The sequence below is a fragment of the Sus scrofa genome, chromosome 15 (genome assembly GCF_054392235.1).
Source record: "Sus scrofa isolate SSC_HxYL_T2T_F1_AM1 chromosome 15, Sscrofa_HxYL_maternal_Yorkshire_Landrace_v2.0, whole genome shotgun sequence".
Lineage (NCBI taxonomy): Eukaryota > Metazoa > Chordata > Mammalia > Artiodactyla > Suidae > Sus > Sus scrofa.
Window position 1 is genome coordinate 121,500,350 of NC_139397.1, and position 16,251 is coordinate 121,516,600.

At 40.3% G+C, this 16,251-nt stretch overlaps 1 protein-coding gene across 2 annotated transcripts in view; it reads left to right on the forward strand.

Annotated features, from left to right (window-relative positions):
• The first annotated feature begins 3,177 nt into the window (after positions 1-3,177).
• The window catches only part of CD28 (CD28 molecule), a 34,840-nt gene continuing 21,766 nt past the window's right edge, over positions 3,178-16,251 (forward strand). Inside the window, exon 1 of one of the 2 annotated variants that reach the window (XR_014828801.1) lies at positions 3,178-3,381. Coding sequence is in view for 1 of the 2 variants with exons in the window: in NM_001287410.2 (NP_001274339.1) it covers positions 3,327-3,381 (55 nt within the window). In the remaining variant the exon portion in view is untranslated. 2 annotated transcript variants of the gene reach the window in all.

Genomic DNA, 16,251 nt, shown 5'->3' on the forward strand with positions numbered 1-16,251 from the left:
ACTCATTCTCCAGCCCTTCTTTCCTCCCCAGAGAAAGGGCAAGGCTAAAATTTCCAAACTTCTAATCATGGCTTGATCTTTCTGATGGTCAGCTTCCATCCTGAAGCCATCAGGAGCCCACTAAGAATCACCTCATCAGAACAAAAAATGTTCCTATCACCCAGAAAGTTCCAAGAGATTTAGGATCTATATGCCAGGAACTGGGGTCAAAGACCAAATATTAAAGCAAAAATACTCCTAGCATCTTTATTGTTTAGGGAATTACAAAGATTTTAGGAGTTCTTGCTAGGAGCCAAGGATGAAGACCAAAACACATATTTCTTATTATATCACCATCACATGTCCTGAGATTTTTTTTTAAAAAACCAGGAATTTATCCCTAGGCTTAGCTCCTATTATGTTTCAAACAGCCTCTAGAATTTGGTCACTTGTATTATATTTTTCTCTGACAAGTCTTGTAGTTGGGACTTCAGTAGAATCTCAGTTTATTAAGGTCATTTGTTTCATCCCAGAGCTGGTGTCCTTGAATTTCAAGAGCATGTGTGAATTTAAGGAATCTGGAAATTTTCCAGAAAACTACAGGTGTGTTTTTATGAAACACAATTTGATCAGTCTTGCCAGTGCCCTCTTGGGCCACTACCCTCTTCCTCTCCACCCTCTAGTCACACAGTGACATTGTGTAAGATGCTTTGTACCAGAAAGGCAATGCACAGTCCCCTACCCTTTCGTCCTGAAGGAATTTGCTGTCCTGGAAGGAGGCAGTCTGGCGCTGTGATTATGGCGTAGTAATTCAAGTTAGAAAGGTCTAGGTTCTAATTCTGGCTCCACGGTTTCCTGAGACGTCTTAACCCTCTCTCAGGGTCAGTCTTCTTATCTGTAAAATGGGGATAATAACAGCGTGTTCCTTAGAGGTTGTGTGAGTATTCAGTGAGATCAGGAATGTAAGGTGCTTGGTTCATAAAAGGCTATTATTATTATGGGAAAAGCAGGAGGGTCTCTGTACTCCATGCACTGATGGATTTAAGGTCCATTATTTCCTCTCTCTTGTTTCTACTTCTTAGTATGTGTGAATGCCACTGAATTTCAAGAGCAAATGTGAAAGGATTCTGATGAAATGGTTTGCTTCTTTAGTGCGACGCATGTTAAAAGAAAGAAAATAACTAAGTTTTGGTTTCTTTTTATTCTAAAAAGAAAGGTACTTGACTAAAATTAGTCAAGTAATAAAACCAAGTATGCTTATTTATTGTTTTGTGAGTTTGTATAAGCCAACAAACCTCTCTGGGCTTCAACATCCTCCTTTGCAAAATAAAGGAACTGGACCAGATAACTGTACTGTTTCCAGCTAAGATTGATTCAATTACGCACTACCATATACATGATATTAATTAGATGCTGTGTGCTTGAAGTTTCTTTTATATGTCTCAAGACAGTTATTAATTTGCTCCTTAGCCTTTTGTTATCAATCACAGGAAATTCGGGGGAGTCTTAGTTTCTACTGTACATATTGTTAATCTGTGATGAATTTCAGAGCCTCTTTTTCTAGGTCTGGGTGGTCTGGTGGCTCCAGAATAGAGGTAACCTTTTAGAGAAGGGCACCCTGCCTCCTATAAATTGTCCCTAGGAAAACATCAGGCCCCGGGTAAGACATAAGATCCCCTATATCTTAGAGGGTCAGAGCTAGGGATTCTGGGTACAATTCTAGAAATAAATCTTCTCTAGGACTGTGGACAGGAACTTCATCCTTTACCTTTAGTTCAGACGTGCTTGTCATTTCTAAGGACAAATTGTTCTAAAGGGAAGAAAGATATATTCGTATGGGAGGTCACAGAGACTATGTTGGTGAGAAAATTAAAATATGGACAAAGGGGATCCACTAGGAGGGGAAATACTTTTGATCTTTCATTTATCAGATAAGGAGGGAGGGACACGAAATCTTCTTTTACTTACAGCTAAATCACGAAAGATGTTCAGTGCAGCATTTCAAAAGAGCAGGAGTTCCCATTGTGGCTCAGTGGATTAAGAACCTGACTAGTATTCATGAGGGTGCGGGTTCAATCCCTGGCCCTGCTCACTGAGTTAAGAATCTGGCCTTGCCACAAGCTGTGGCATAGGTCACAGATGTGGTTCAGATCTGGTGTTGCTATGGCTGTGGTGTAGGCCAGCAGTTGCAGTTCTAATTCAACCCCTAGCCTGGGAACTTCCATATATTGCAGGTGCAGCCCTAGAAAGGAAAAAAAAAAAAAAAAAAAGGACTAAAAAGCAAAGTGTGTGTGTGTGTATGTGGTATGTTTGTTTGTTTAAAGCACATATAAGAGACCCCAAAGTAGGATAATCACATAAAGCTTAGATTTTCAGAAATGCAGAAAAAGTTACTGGAAAGTTTTTGGGAAAGCCATCTAGTGCAAGCTCCTGACCCAGGTGCTAGAAGAGGAGAGCAGAGCTGGCCACACCAGGGGGAGGACCCTAGATGGAGAAGGCTTGGCTAGTGGTAAGGGCTGCAGAAGCATGGTCACCAGCCTTGGGGAGGATGCCATGGACCTTCCTTTCATGCTTGTCACTTAGCCTTGAATGATTCCTTCAGGGACATAGAGACCAAAGAGACATAGATGCCAAAGAGCTTCTGGTTCCCTCATTGTTCCTCTAAGGACAGGTGATATTTTTGACTCTCTCTTTGCTTAGGGAACGTTCTCTGGATATTCAATAGGTAGGGTGCTTGCAAATGCAGTGTGTTTCTCAAAGTTCCTAGAAATGAGTTGGAGGAGGTATGGAAGAGACTAAGCAGTGGGTGCTAAATGCTCCATGGGGCTACCTATGTCCAACACAAAAGTTCAATTCCTTATATTTGTAACTCCTTTCAACTTCGGTAACAAATACTTCCCAGATCCTCAATATAAGTCTTATGGGTGTCTTTTGGACAACCTATCCCCATCCTGTGAAAATCTCTCCTTTTTTAGAATACCTTGTTTGTGTACCTTTACATTCCTGCTGGATTTCAAGCAGTCATTTTTTAGAGCTCTGACACCTGTCCACGGAGAAGGATTTCCATGAGCCCATCATAGAGTGACTGACATTCTCTTTCGGTGACAAGAAAAGGCTTGCCTTTAAAAGAAGGGGAAAAGTTAAAAGTCATCAAAACAATGTAATATCCTGTGCGAAGTGTTGCAGTCACAATGCTCTGTGGTTTGAGTCCCTTGATCATGTGCCCAAGGGAAGTAAGTCGCTGGTGGTAGCCGTGGGTGACAAGTTGCTGGGGTTCATCTCCAGCTCATCTCACACTTGGGCTTCTCAGGGAGGAGGGGCCGGAGCCCTGGCCCACCATTCGCACAATGATCCTCGGGTTACTCCTGGCTCTCAACTTCTTCCCCTCAATTCAAGTAACAGGTAAATAATCTTGATTTCTTTCCTCCTCTTTTTCTTTTTTATTGGTTCATTTTACATTTTAAAGAACTTGGGAAATTTGGACATTTCGAAGGATAGTTTTTGCTCTAAAACGGCCACCTGTTATCTAGAGACTCACTGATTCTCACACTACAGCCAGCAAAATATTTTAAGGCACGGCCCTTGGAATTAAATCAGACTTATTTAGCTATGAGTTGATGGTGTTTCAAAAAGTTTTAGTTTATGTATATACATATGGATTTTTATGTTTAAGAAAACTGCTGTGAGCAGGTTGGTTCTGAAAGCTCTGGATTTAGACAGCCTGGATTCATATCACAGATCTGTTTCTTGCTAGCCGAGCTTAGGCTAGTATTTAAAATTTCCAAGGCCTCGGTTTCCTTATCTGTGAAATGGGGATGATAATAATCTCATTTCAAGGTCATTGTGAGGATAAAATGCAATGATCCATGTAAAATATTTAGCAGAGTCAGTACATGGCTAACGAGGTAAGCGTTGGTTGTAATAACCCTGTCTACCTGAATGGAATGAGTGTCAAAGTGAAGTCTAGCATTGTCATGGAAGCTGGTACAATATAGATGCTAATAAGTTAGTTTAACTGTTGGCTAAAATCTTAGGTTGAAATTCTTTAAGTTTCCAATGATGAAGACGAAGATGAAAAACCTCACAGTGTCACAGTTAACCCCATTTCAGATGAAGAGATGGGGGTAGGAAGGCTAATTTGGCTAAGGATATACACTTATGAATTTTTGGAACTAAGGTCTGAACCACCTTCATCGGACTCTAGAGCCTGTGCTCCTATGCTATTCCACCTAACATGATGCGCCTCATAATTTTTTAGCTCCACCTATGTCCAGGGCTAAGTCATCTTTGGAAAATCACCATTCCGAATGGAACGAGTTTATTGCTTAGGTGGGCTGGAGTCAGGTATTTGTTCAACTCGCTCTCAGAGTTAACAAAGGGTCCCACTTGGCTCAAAACTTGGACCAATGCTCGGGGGTGTGTGTGGGGGTCATTGGCATATTTAAATTAGGAGAGTTATTTTTCCCTTAGAGATACATCAAAAAGCTAGCATCTTCAATTTTCTTTCTCCCTTATTTTGGTAGTGTGTGGACGGCATGATTGACTGTTGTTCTTAAAAATCATGTGCATGAGCTCCAAAGGGTGTAATTACCCAACCTGCACAGGTGCAACAGTTACATATATACCCATCCATTTTGTTGTCTGAGGCGTTACTGAGCACATTTACAAATTGTGTGTATTTATAAGAGGGGTTGATAGAATAAAAGACCTTAACTGGTGGTGAGACAGGCTATAAACCCAGCATTTACAGCTACCAAATATATTTTAAAAGAACCTTCAACACTAATTTTTTAAAATGTCTTTATTTTTAAGGGATCTCTAAAATTTATTTTTAGAGCATATTGAAAATGTATTAGGCAGTAAAGAATAACAGTAAGGAGAGCGAAGCCTCACTCCGACAGAAAACTACTTAAAATTGGTAATTGTACACATGATACTTTGAGGATGCACTTTGTGGACAGCCATCCATCACCAATTCATTCATTCTCCTTTGAGGATACTTTTGGTAAGACTCAAAGCTTTGCATTTTTCCTGTAGAACATTTATGAAAAGGGGGGTACCTAGAAAAGCAGTGAAGAGTTCACGCACATGGAGACTGTGTTTTTAATTTTGAGATGCATCTACTTTTCAAACACCAACTCACCTTTGTAAAAACTAAGGTTTGACACTGAGTGGCCATCTAGTAAAGTAGGAAAGGTTAGGGTTGGAGAAGGTGCTTTCCAAATGCTTCTTTGAGTAAGAAAACTTATGAGAAATGGCGATTACAACATACAGAAATGTCTGATCTGTTCTAGTTAGTAGTGCAAAATCTGTGGGCTCTTTGTTTTCCTGTATTTACCCTCTGTGAAGAAGTTACAGACAAGGAAATTCTCTGGTCAAAATGTGATTGTCCTCCCTAGAGAGACTACTGCTATTTTCTGTGCTGAGGGGTGTGTGTGTGTGTGTGTGTGTGTGTGTGTGTGTGTGTGTTTGTAAAATTTTCCCCCCACGAATTTAATAATTCTAACTCATTGCCTCACAGCATAGCCTAAAATGCTTATTCTATGAAGGTTAAAGTAACCTGATTCTTCATGATTTTAATGACACTGTAGAAAGCTTGTCGTGACTAAATTAAAGAAGTATGATTTAGGGACCATGAAAAAACTGTAACTTACACCATTCCTTTACTAACATTCCATGCTTTCTACCAGATTATTGTGCACCTGAGATCCACAACAGAGGATTTTGTTGGTCTTTGGAATATGGGTCCAGCTTAGAACTGCAGGCTCTTGAATGGGAAACAATTTGTTATTGATGACAGGAGTGTGCCTATAACACAGGGCATTGTTCATAGATTTTTTTTTTTCCCAGCTGATCTTGGTTATTTTTCAGCAAGCTAATCATCCAGTATGAAGACAAAAATCAGGACAACACAGTTTTTCCACGAGAGCATTTCTTTTCATTTGTTCCCCAACCTTAGCAAATAAACTGTCCAAAGTGGCCAATTCAAATGCGATTGATTTCGCCAATGTTGCTGCATTTCCCTCAGCACTTTTTTTTTTGGTCCTTGCGAGAGGCACAGGAGGCAGGAAAATGATTGGTATTTAATTAAAAAAAATCATCAGCAAAGCAAGGTAGTTAAAGACTTTATTTTCAGTTCAGCAAATGACTCCTGAGGTAGTTGTACAAAAAAAGAGTCATGTACCTCTCACAGAAAGTGCTGCTCTGAGGCTGGGCTTGGGGAAATAGAGAGATGGCCCTAGAAAATGCAATAAAATCAGCGGATTACTGTGTCTACATGAGACCCAGTACCCGGTAGCCAGGTCTTCTGTTAAAAAAAAAAAATTGACTGGATGTTTTGTCATTTCAGGTAAATTTGATGGACATTTCGAAAGTGTAGACAATGCTTAAGAATGTGTTTTACTCTACGATGGTGCCCTAAAGATATTAATTTTTTTTTTTGAAAAGGCAACCATTCAGAAAGGACTTTTTCAGCAAGGAATGTACAATGAATACCAATATAACAATACCAAGAAATAGAATGAGTCATTTGCACAGATAGGTTGGAAATTGAAATGAATCTGCGATTGTAGCTCTGAAGCTCTCCCATTCAAACATTTACCGGGGGGAGGGGGGGCTGGGGGGGATCTCTCTCCCTTCTTTAAACATAGAACATCCTCCTTTTTAATATCCTTATTCTATTTTCATGAGTGTCAAAATGCCATGACTACCATTCAGTTTTTATCATGTGTGGATATCTTTCTCCAGTATATTTCCTGCATGCAGTGTGCTGACATTTACAAAGTGAAAATTTTTATGCCACCAACATCCCAGAAGAAAATTCCGTTTGTGGTTTATCATCTTTAGAACAATAGCTCTTTATTAACACATACAGGCGTTGATAAAGACACATAGTTAATTGCAAACTTTCTCGTCTAACTATCAGAGGGCAGGCCCTCTTTCAAAGCACTGTTATTTCACAGCAGGTCATTGACAAGGAGGCAATCTTTTTTCCTTTTCATCTTGGTTAAATTTGTGTGTGCCTTTTTCTTCAAGAAATTTATTATTTATGGAACTTCATGGAGGCTGGAATTTTTCTTCTCAGTAGATAGTTTAGCTGAGTTTTAGGGAAAAAAATGACATCTGGGCGACATTGTTATAGACCGAAGGGGTCTCTGATTTTCTAAGATGTTTTAAAGAATCTATGTCTCTTTTATGGTAATTTCTTTGACTCTTTTTGTCAATGACATGTTGTTGTCATCAAAAAAATGTACCCAGAGCTTTCGGTCTGAGAATTGTTGCATGAGAATTGGTCCCTGAAGCTGGAGGAAAGGTAACCTAGGCCCCATGGAAAGTAGGTGTCTAATTTCTTTCTTGTTACTCTCATTTTGATGACTCTTAACTCTAGAAGAGAGGTGTGCTGGATGGGTTCAAGGGCTACACAGCCACTTCTTAGAGGATGTGAAAAAGGGAGTTTAGACTTCTTGAGCCTTAAGATTTCAATGCTAATTTCATAGGCATCTTAATTTAGTCTGCGTGTGACCTTGCAAGTTATGTGAGTTTATGTTTTCATTGCTGGAAGAGAACCATATGGTGATGGTGAATTTCTTACTTAATTTTGAGCTGCATTTTTATCTCTGCATCACCATTACCGTCATCTTTTTCATTTGTCATCATCTTCATTATCTTGAGGACTCTGGCTGCCTCGGTTAATGGTTCCTGATGGTGTCATAAGAGTCACCCACTCACCGTTCACTCTGACCTCTAATCTCATCCATCGTGAGCCCCTTTCTGCAGTATTCTGAGTCACCTCATTGGCTCACAATCTATCACGTAATGTGTTGATTATAACAGTAATTCCTAGTCATTACCCCCTCACTCTCCTAAGAACCTGAATTATTGACATGTCTTACATTTTTAACAATGACCTAGATTCTCCTGTTAAGAACTTAGGTGGGTGACTTTTTTTTTTAACTTTAGAAGGTAGAGGGGGTGTGCTTTTTGTTGCTTAGGGGTACTTGGACTCATGATGAAGTGTCAGAACATCCCCGTGGCTTCCATGTGACCCAGTGGCTTTCTTTGAAATTCAACACTGCTAGTAATAAAGGTACATCATTTAAGATCAGCTTCAAGGATGTTGAATCCAGGAGGTTTCCATTGCTGATTCACAGACTCTCTCCCATAGTAGGTGGGTGAGAGTGGGCACAGATGAGGAGACTGTTTCCTCCTACCTGGGGGGACTGAAATAGGGTGGTAATTAGTTACTGTTCTCTAAAGTGCCTGCTTCTTCTTACACTTTGGTAAACCAGGTCATCATTCATGTGTTCATTCAATAGGTATTTATTAACATCTTCAGTGTGTTATTTTAGGTTCTGTGACCAATACAAAAACCCAATTTGAGCTTCAGTGAAGTAAAAATGAGACTTGTGAAATCTTTCCAGAATTTTGTTTTCTTTCAGTTTAGAACCACTGGGAATGGTTGATTCCCTATTCACCTTAATTTGTTTTATGGAAAATGGTAATAAGCTGAAGCTTCCATGGAACTGTTGAATTCAAACCACAGATATTTAGAGGCGGGAGGGGACTTAGATATCTCTTAATTTATAGAAAAGGAAGTTGTGTTGATAGTTCCTGGAAGATGCTAAGAGAAAGACAACATTGCCATGTTTCCTGGCATTTTTGGATGCTTTTAGGCTGGACCCATTTTACCTATTCAGGTCATCACCTTTCATACCCGAATATTAGATTCTTAACCCCAATACTGCAGCTTTCTTTACTGTCTCACACACATGCATTCTGTGTTTATGACTTTCTGATGCTCTTTCCCTGTTGGAATTCCACACCTCCCTACCCCTTTCCACGCATCCAAATCCTACTCAACTTTCACTTTATGTCTTTGGTGCAAGATCCATCTCTCTGAGGAAGCTTTCTCTGGGTATTCACCTCTGTTATGGTCACATAAAAGAAGTCCTAATGGAAGAGTAACACAGTTCAACAAATTTATTAAACCACTGTTATACTTTAGTCTTTATTGAGAGCTGAAAAAAATAAAAAGAGGAAAAGAATTATGAAAACTTAATTATCACATGAGAGCTGCTTGTGCAATTAATCAAGTTCTCTGTACTTTTAGGGACTTCAGATCTACTTGAGAAGACTATATAGGACAGGATATAACAGCTGGAAAGAGAAAAATGACTCTTGACAGTCCCATACCTCATCATGCTATTTGATGCCTTAATGGCTTTGCATAAACCATTCTTGTGATTTGGAATGTTTCCTACTCCTCTCCTCTGAAGAAGGCTTCTCTGAGACTAAATGGCAAAGCAAGGGACTTCTCTCCTCATCAGGGTTCATACAATTGTTATTGTGTGTTGATGCATCTGTTTTTAGAGTGTGCTTCTTGCAGGCAGGATCATGTCATACCCATCCTTATAACTGCAGTACTATGTATAGTGCAAAAAGCATTGTAGGTGTTGGACAAATATTTGTTGAAGGAAGTGAATGAATTAGCACTAAAATGAGGAGGCATAAAGTAAATACTCTAGTAAGATTAACATAGAATAATAAACTTTTACAGAGAGCTGGAAATTAAGAATGGACTTTAAAGCTAGCTAGGATTTGAATGCATGCTGTTATTAACAATAATTGCTAGCTAACAATTATTTTGCACTTATGATGTGCCAGACACTGTACTATTTGTCTTTCCCTGTATTAAATCATTTATTCTTTCTCTAAATCCTCTGAAGTAGTTATTATGATTATCTCATCTATAAGATGGGAAAACTGAAGCACAGAGCAATTAACTTGCCTGTGGTCATACAGCTAGTAAGTGAGTAAATCCAGGGTTCCAGGGTTCATGTTCTTACCAAAGCCATGTTGCCTCAGGAAGGAGAGGAAATACCAATAAAGAAATTAAACCAGGAATGTTATTCCATGTTCTCAGAACAGGTAGCCAGTCTGAATGTATAGAGGCTTGCAAAGGTAGTGTAGAGTCAGGTCAAACAAAGGATTGAATACTGTAAATGGCAAAATCCACACTTCTATTTTATATATAGTGGTATGTCTATGTTAATCCCATCCTCCCAGTTTATTCCTCCCCACTTCCATGGTTTCCCCTTTGGTCATCCTAAATTTAATTTTGAAATCTTTGAGTTTCTGTTTTATGAATAAGTTCTTTTGTATCATTTTTATTAGATTCCACATGAAAGTTATATCATATGATACATAAAATAACAAGGACATACTGTATATCACAGGGAGGTTTACTCCATGATCTGTAATAACATATGGGGGGGAAAGAATGGATATATGCATATTTATAACTGATCCGCTTTGCTGTAAACGTGATCCTAATACAGCATTGTAAATCAACTGTCCTCCAATGAATTTTAAAAAAGTATATAAAAAAGTTTGAATTTCATCTTCAGGACTTTGGGAAGCAGCTGAAAGTTTGTGGAAACGGGATGGCCTAGAATGTAATAGGGACTAGTGACCAGGAGGTCATGGTAGAGCACTCTGTTACCTTGTCAGGAAGAGGGTGATAGGATTTGGGTGACCAAGGAGAGATGGAAAGAAGTGACTATTCTGAGAGATGTTTTGAAAGTAGAAATTCCAGGACTTAGTACCTGGTTTGTGAAAGAGAGGGAGGGACAAAGAATAATGTCAAGATTTTTGGCTTCAGAGGAATGGTGGTGTCACCACCTGAAATCAAAATGTTGTTGTGCAATTGAGTCTTGAAGGAAAGCAATGTTTAGTTTTAGACACAATGAATGTGAATTAAAGGCTTGAGATGTCAGAAAGATTTCCAGAGTAAAGCTGAAGATGTGGGAACTGGGTGAGAAGAAAATATTTAGGAATCCCCAACTTTGAAATTAAGTTGAAGTCATGGAGATGGATGGCTGGTAGAAGGGAGAGGGCATATCTCTAGAAAAGCAAAGAGTTGAAATGAGTCTAGAAAATAGGCCTGGTTAGGAGTCAGCTGAAGAGGGTTGCTATTGAAGGAGACAGAGAGTGTGTTTGGAGGGGTAAGAGGAGAATGGGGCTCATGGAATGTCACTAGAGGTAAAAGAGGAAAGTTTCAAAAAGAGACCGTGGTTAATAGCGCTGGTTGTATAAGGGAAGGGGAAGTGGATAATGGCTTGGGAAGGCCATTGTATTGGCTAAGAGGAGGCCATCTGGGGCTTTTGAGTTTAGACTGAATGATGGAGAAGGAAGATAACACTTAAAAGGGTTAAGAAAAGGTGGAAGGAGACAAATTGAGATAGTGAAAATGAAAGAAATTGCTAAAGTGAAGACAATCAGGAACTTTTATTACCTATTGTGTTTACCATGGTATTATGTACACAGTAGGTATGTAATAAATGTTTGAAAACTGAGTGACTTAATTATATGTGACTTGTGGAAGGAGCCAAGTGTTGATCTTGAAGGGGTGTGTGTGTGTGTGTGTGTGTGTGTGTGTGTGTGTGTGTGTGTGTATTCATTGCATGGGTGGAGGAGAGGGCGGGCTATTAGGAAAGAAAAGAGGAAGAGGGAGAGAGAAAAAAGGGAATGGATGCAGTTTTCTTGAGGAGATTGGGAGGGGGATGTGGAGAATTGGAGTATTGGAGAGAAGAGGACAAAGGTCCAAGGAGAATGGGAGGAAGGGAAGAGATTTATAGGGGCATAGGATGAAGCTAGAGTAGATGCATGATTCCATACTGGCAAACCTGATGTTAAAACATGATGGAAGATAACATGAGAAGAAGAATGTATATATATATATATATGTGTGTGTGTGTGTGTGTGTGTGTATGTATAACTAGGTCACTTTGCTGTACAGAAGAAATTGACAGAACATTGTAAATCAGCTATAATAAAAAAATTGAAAACAACTTCTGTGAAATGTTTATGTATATAACACACATATATATTTGATTCTCTCAAGACAGGCCATAGTGCTAAATCTATATAAACAAGGGCCATTGGGATATTATATACCTTGACTTTGAAGAGTTTGCCTCTTTGTACTGCAAATTTGCTGGCGTCTTCGAAAATGCTCACTAGGGATGGGCTTGGCTTCAGCTCACAGCTGCGATAACAGGGTCACAAGGAATGGGACCAAGCCTGTCCAACACCATGGGCAGGGCTCCAGTTTCCAGTCATGGAAGTTAACTTTAACATCTGTTTTTTGGAGAAAGGACATGGTGGCTTGCCTTTGGCTTTGGGGAGGCCACGTCTTTTTCCCTTCCTTTTGTCAAACTCAAAGGTGAAAACCCCTGATTTATCAAGGTAGGGGGATGCAATGAAGAGTTTTGGTCCGTTACACTGTGACTTTTCTAGGCCTGCATTTTCTCATCTGATACACCAGGGGGTTGGACTAGAAGAGATCTCAGGTCTAGTTTGGGCTTAAAAATGCTTCTCAAGTCGAAGAAAAACTTTAGCTTTTATCAGCTCGAGCAAGGCAACTCAACCACACCACCCCTTTGTGGATGTGCTTATGATCCGATAGAGAAAATACAAGAACTGCAACTAGCCATCTTGGAAATTGCTTGGAGAGATTGAAAACAAGAATCTTAGAAGCTAATGTGCTTTGAAATGACAGCAGGACTTGGGGAGACACTATTGCCTTTGCTCTCCTCCATCTTCCTAACTGATGTTCAGGTTCAACGCAGGAATCATTTTCAAAGTTCCAGGCCATGGCAGTTGCCTAGAAGACTCTGAATGTGCCAAGGTGGACTTAAGCTGACTTCTTAGAGGTGTAAGCTTTAGGGAGGATGAAACAAATAGAAACAATACACTGTCATCTTCTTTACAGAGTTGCTTTGAATGAGGGCTCAGAATGATGGTGGCTCAGGAGGAATAGGATTCCCAAGTTTTGTTACTAGATTCAAATATATATTTAGACTGTAGTATGTTAATACAGGAGGCCCCTGATACGTGTGGGATTTCTTTCTATTTATTAACAGAATTATGTCAGAATGTTTATGCAGAAAGTTAGAAAGCCCTGGTCACCTACTGTCTGAACTATGGGAATCTTTTAGGGTACTAACATTTGATTTTTGGCAGGATTTGGTGGCTTTGGGTATTGGTAGCTCTCTCATATAAATTAAGGTGCTCAATCACATTGTCCTCTTTGATGATCCATCCCGCATTAGGAGCTGGAGGGACAATGCAGACCTTTGGATGGCAGGGCCTGAGTGCTGGGTAGTATGTCTGAGTGGCAGGGATGGGTTCTAGTGCAGGCAAGGCTTTTGGCAGATTTAATGATTGTCACCCTAATACAGATGACTTTCCTTTCCAAGATACATGTCTATCTGACTTTCTGGAGATCCAGTCTGACTCATCAAACTCCTGGACCTTTCCTCCAGGATGGCTGACCTGCCCCTCAAACCCAGTGTATCTAAAACCCAATAGCTTTTTTCAAACAAATTGCCTTTTTTTGCTTGGCTAATTTTGTCAATGATCCCTCAGTCAGTCCATGAACTCCATGCCAGTCATTTTGGGTTCCTATTTACCATCACCAAGTGTAACCTAGCACCAACACCTTGCCCCATCCTTTCTATCTCAGCTGCTCCCTCCACAGCTCAGGCCCTAGCACCTCACACTGATGCTATTGTTCAGCCTCCTGACTGGTCTCTGCCTCAGCCCCATTGCCTTTCTAGTAAAATCCAGGTACCTTCTCTTGGCATTAAAGGTTCTCCCTGATTGGCATCAGCCATCTTCACTTACTCCCTCCCCCTCCCCCCGCCCCATGTAAATGCTGTTTGTCCCTATAAACTCTTAAAACTCTTAAGTCATTTCCTTTACGTTAGTCTAAATTTGCCCCAAAGTTCATGGCCCAGTTAAAGGCCAGTCTGCACAAAGGCTCCAGAATCCTCTTGCCTGGAAACAAGGGCTCTTCCGTGTGACTGTCCATTACCCTCTAGAAGCCTCAATCACCATGCATGGCTTTGGAGTAGCTAATTGAGAATCTGCCTTAGGGTTTCTCCTAGAAGGAAGAGGCTGGCCGTATCTTTTCCGTCTTCCCATCTCCCAAAAACCTAGTACTTCAGGTCCCATTATTTATTCGCTGAATGAACGATTAGTCTTCTGCCTTAACAAAGTCAAAGAGCAATTTTCTGATACATCAAAATTTCTTTTCAGAAAGTATTCCTTGATCATATTGATGATTTTTCTCTCTCAAGAATTAGTGCCTTAGGTCTAGGTGCTTGGATGGGACTTTTTGCTGTGATCTGACCTCTGCGTTACTTTCTGACAGTTGCCTGAAGCACAATTTTTTCAAAGGCCAGGGATAGTTGTTCTCTGCACTACTGGGTCTGCCTGTGAAGAAATGCAGTTCAAGCTTGAAGGTGGCCCTTAGAGTGGTGCTGGCCAAGAGCAGCTTCTTTCTCTATTATTGTCTATAATCACTGGTAATTGTTTGAACTATAGTCTCTTCAGATTCTGTTTAAAAATCACACTTGCTTTTGATAGGAGTTAATGGGCTTGATGTAAGTTGGGAGTTGTGCAGACACAACCTTGGGCAGGGCTGGTTCCTTGGCTGTTTTTCCCTGCAGAGGTCATTGCTTCTGTCACGGTGGCCCCTTCTGCACAACACTCCTTTCCGTCTGCTTCTGGGAACCCTGCTCTCCCCCTGTCCCTTTAGATCTGAGAGTGGATATAATTCTGCTGCTCTGAGCTACAGGTTCTAGTACCACCCCTTGTGGTTCCCAACCTTTGCTGACAGTCAGTCTTTTTTTTTTTTTTTTTTTTAAATAAACCCTCCTCCTATTGCCTGGTTTGGAGTGTGCCATCTGTTTTCTGCCAAGATCTTGAATGAGACCGTGTCTATGTATATGGACCATATAATAAGGCTTTGAAAAAGCCTTATTTTTTTTTTTGTAGAGGCTTTTTCTTAAGAGTTCTATTCCTTGTGAAAATGAGGAGAGTTTCAAGATGACAGTCAGCAGAAAATGAGACAGAATGACTACCAAGTTATTTTGAAAATATAGTCTGCATTACCTTTTCTTTCCCTCCCTTTAACATGGATTTCAGAGAGTCTGGAGCCATTCACAATTTGGTAGGTTTGGTTTTGTCTTTGCAACAAAGAGGATGGTGAAAGATGCTATAGTCAGATGAGTGTTTTGTGTTCCTCTTTCTCACATCTGAATGAGGCCAAACTGCCAGCTAGAGTCACCAGAGCCACAGTGGTTGAGCGTCCCTGTCCTCCCAGAAAGCACAGCTTGCCTTACAAGTCCCTGAGCGAATGCTGGGTTGGCCCACAGGGAGCCTGCCACCTGTGGAGGCTGAGAAAGGGGTAAGTGGTCAGATGGCCACGTGTGGAAGGGTATCCTGGACCTGGGCAGGAAATGTGCTCAGAGGAAAGTTACGGTAACTTCACCAGTGTTGTGGTCGGGAGGGGGGTGTTCTGTGCCAGGGAAATCAGCGTCACCTTCACAATATGTTCACAAACATCACGGGGCAAGATGGTTGAAAATAGAAAGCTTTCATTTTCTTTGGTTCCTGCCTGACATGTTAAATTCTGTTCAGTCAGAATTTAAAAAAGGAAACAACGTGATTAGGATCTTTACAACCTGATGGTTAAACTGCAGAGTAAACTCTGATTGTGATGTGCAGAGATGGAACCCAATAAAGTTCTTAAGAGGTTCTGAAGCAAAAATCACATTGCTAAAGAAACATGTATTCTATCTTTTTGGGTGCTTCCTTAAATTGCAGACTTCAGCCTCGAGTGCTGCTCTCGGGTTCACCTGTCTCTATGTGCCATGTGAGTGCTCTATGGTACTGTGATAAAGAAAAGGAAAGATGGAAGATTGTAAATGAAACATGAAAAATAAACGTAATTCACAAAAGCCCTGAGGTTAAGGATTTGCCCGTGAGGTTTAGACTGAAAGTGACTTTATGTATGGACTAGTGTTTATGTTCAAACCCTTGGGGACATGTGGGCAACCTGAGATGGAATAGTTGCAGTGGTATAATTACTACTTTCAAATCTGAAATAATTTACAAGAGAGGCATTTCATAGGACCACATTGTCTGTAGGCCTTATCTGCGATCCATCTATGACCTTCAGGAAGTCTCTGAAGTTGTAAACAAAATCTTTTGTGTAGAGACAAAGTTTGGTCCCAGACTTTTTCTAAATAGGACCATGAAATCAAGTCCATTTGCTGAATGTACAAACTTTGTTTTCTATTCATTCATTCATGATTTGAAACATTACCCTAAGAATCACAGATAAATACATGAGGTCTTAGCTCTTCCCTTCTTTGTGCAACCTTGTTTAGCAAGCCATTTACTTTGGTTTTCAGTTGCTTCTTC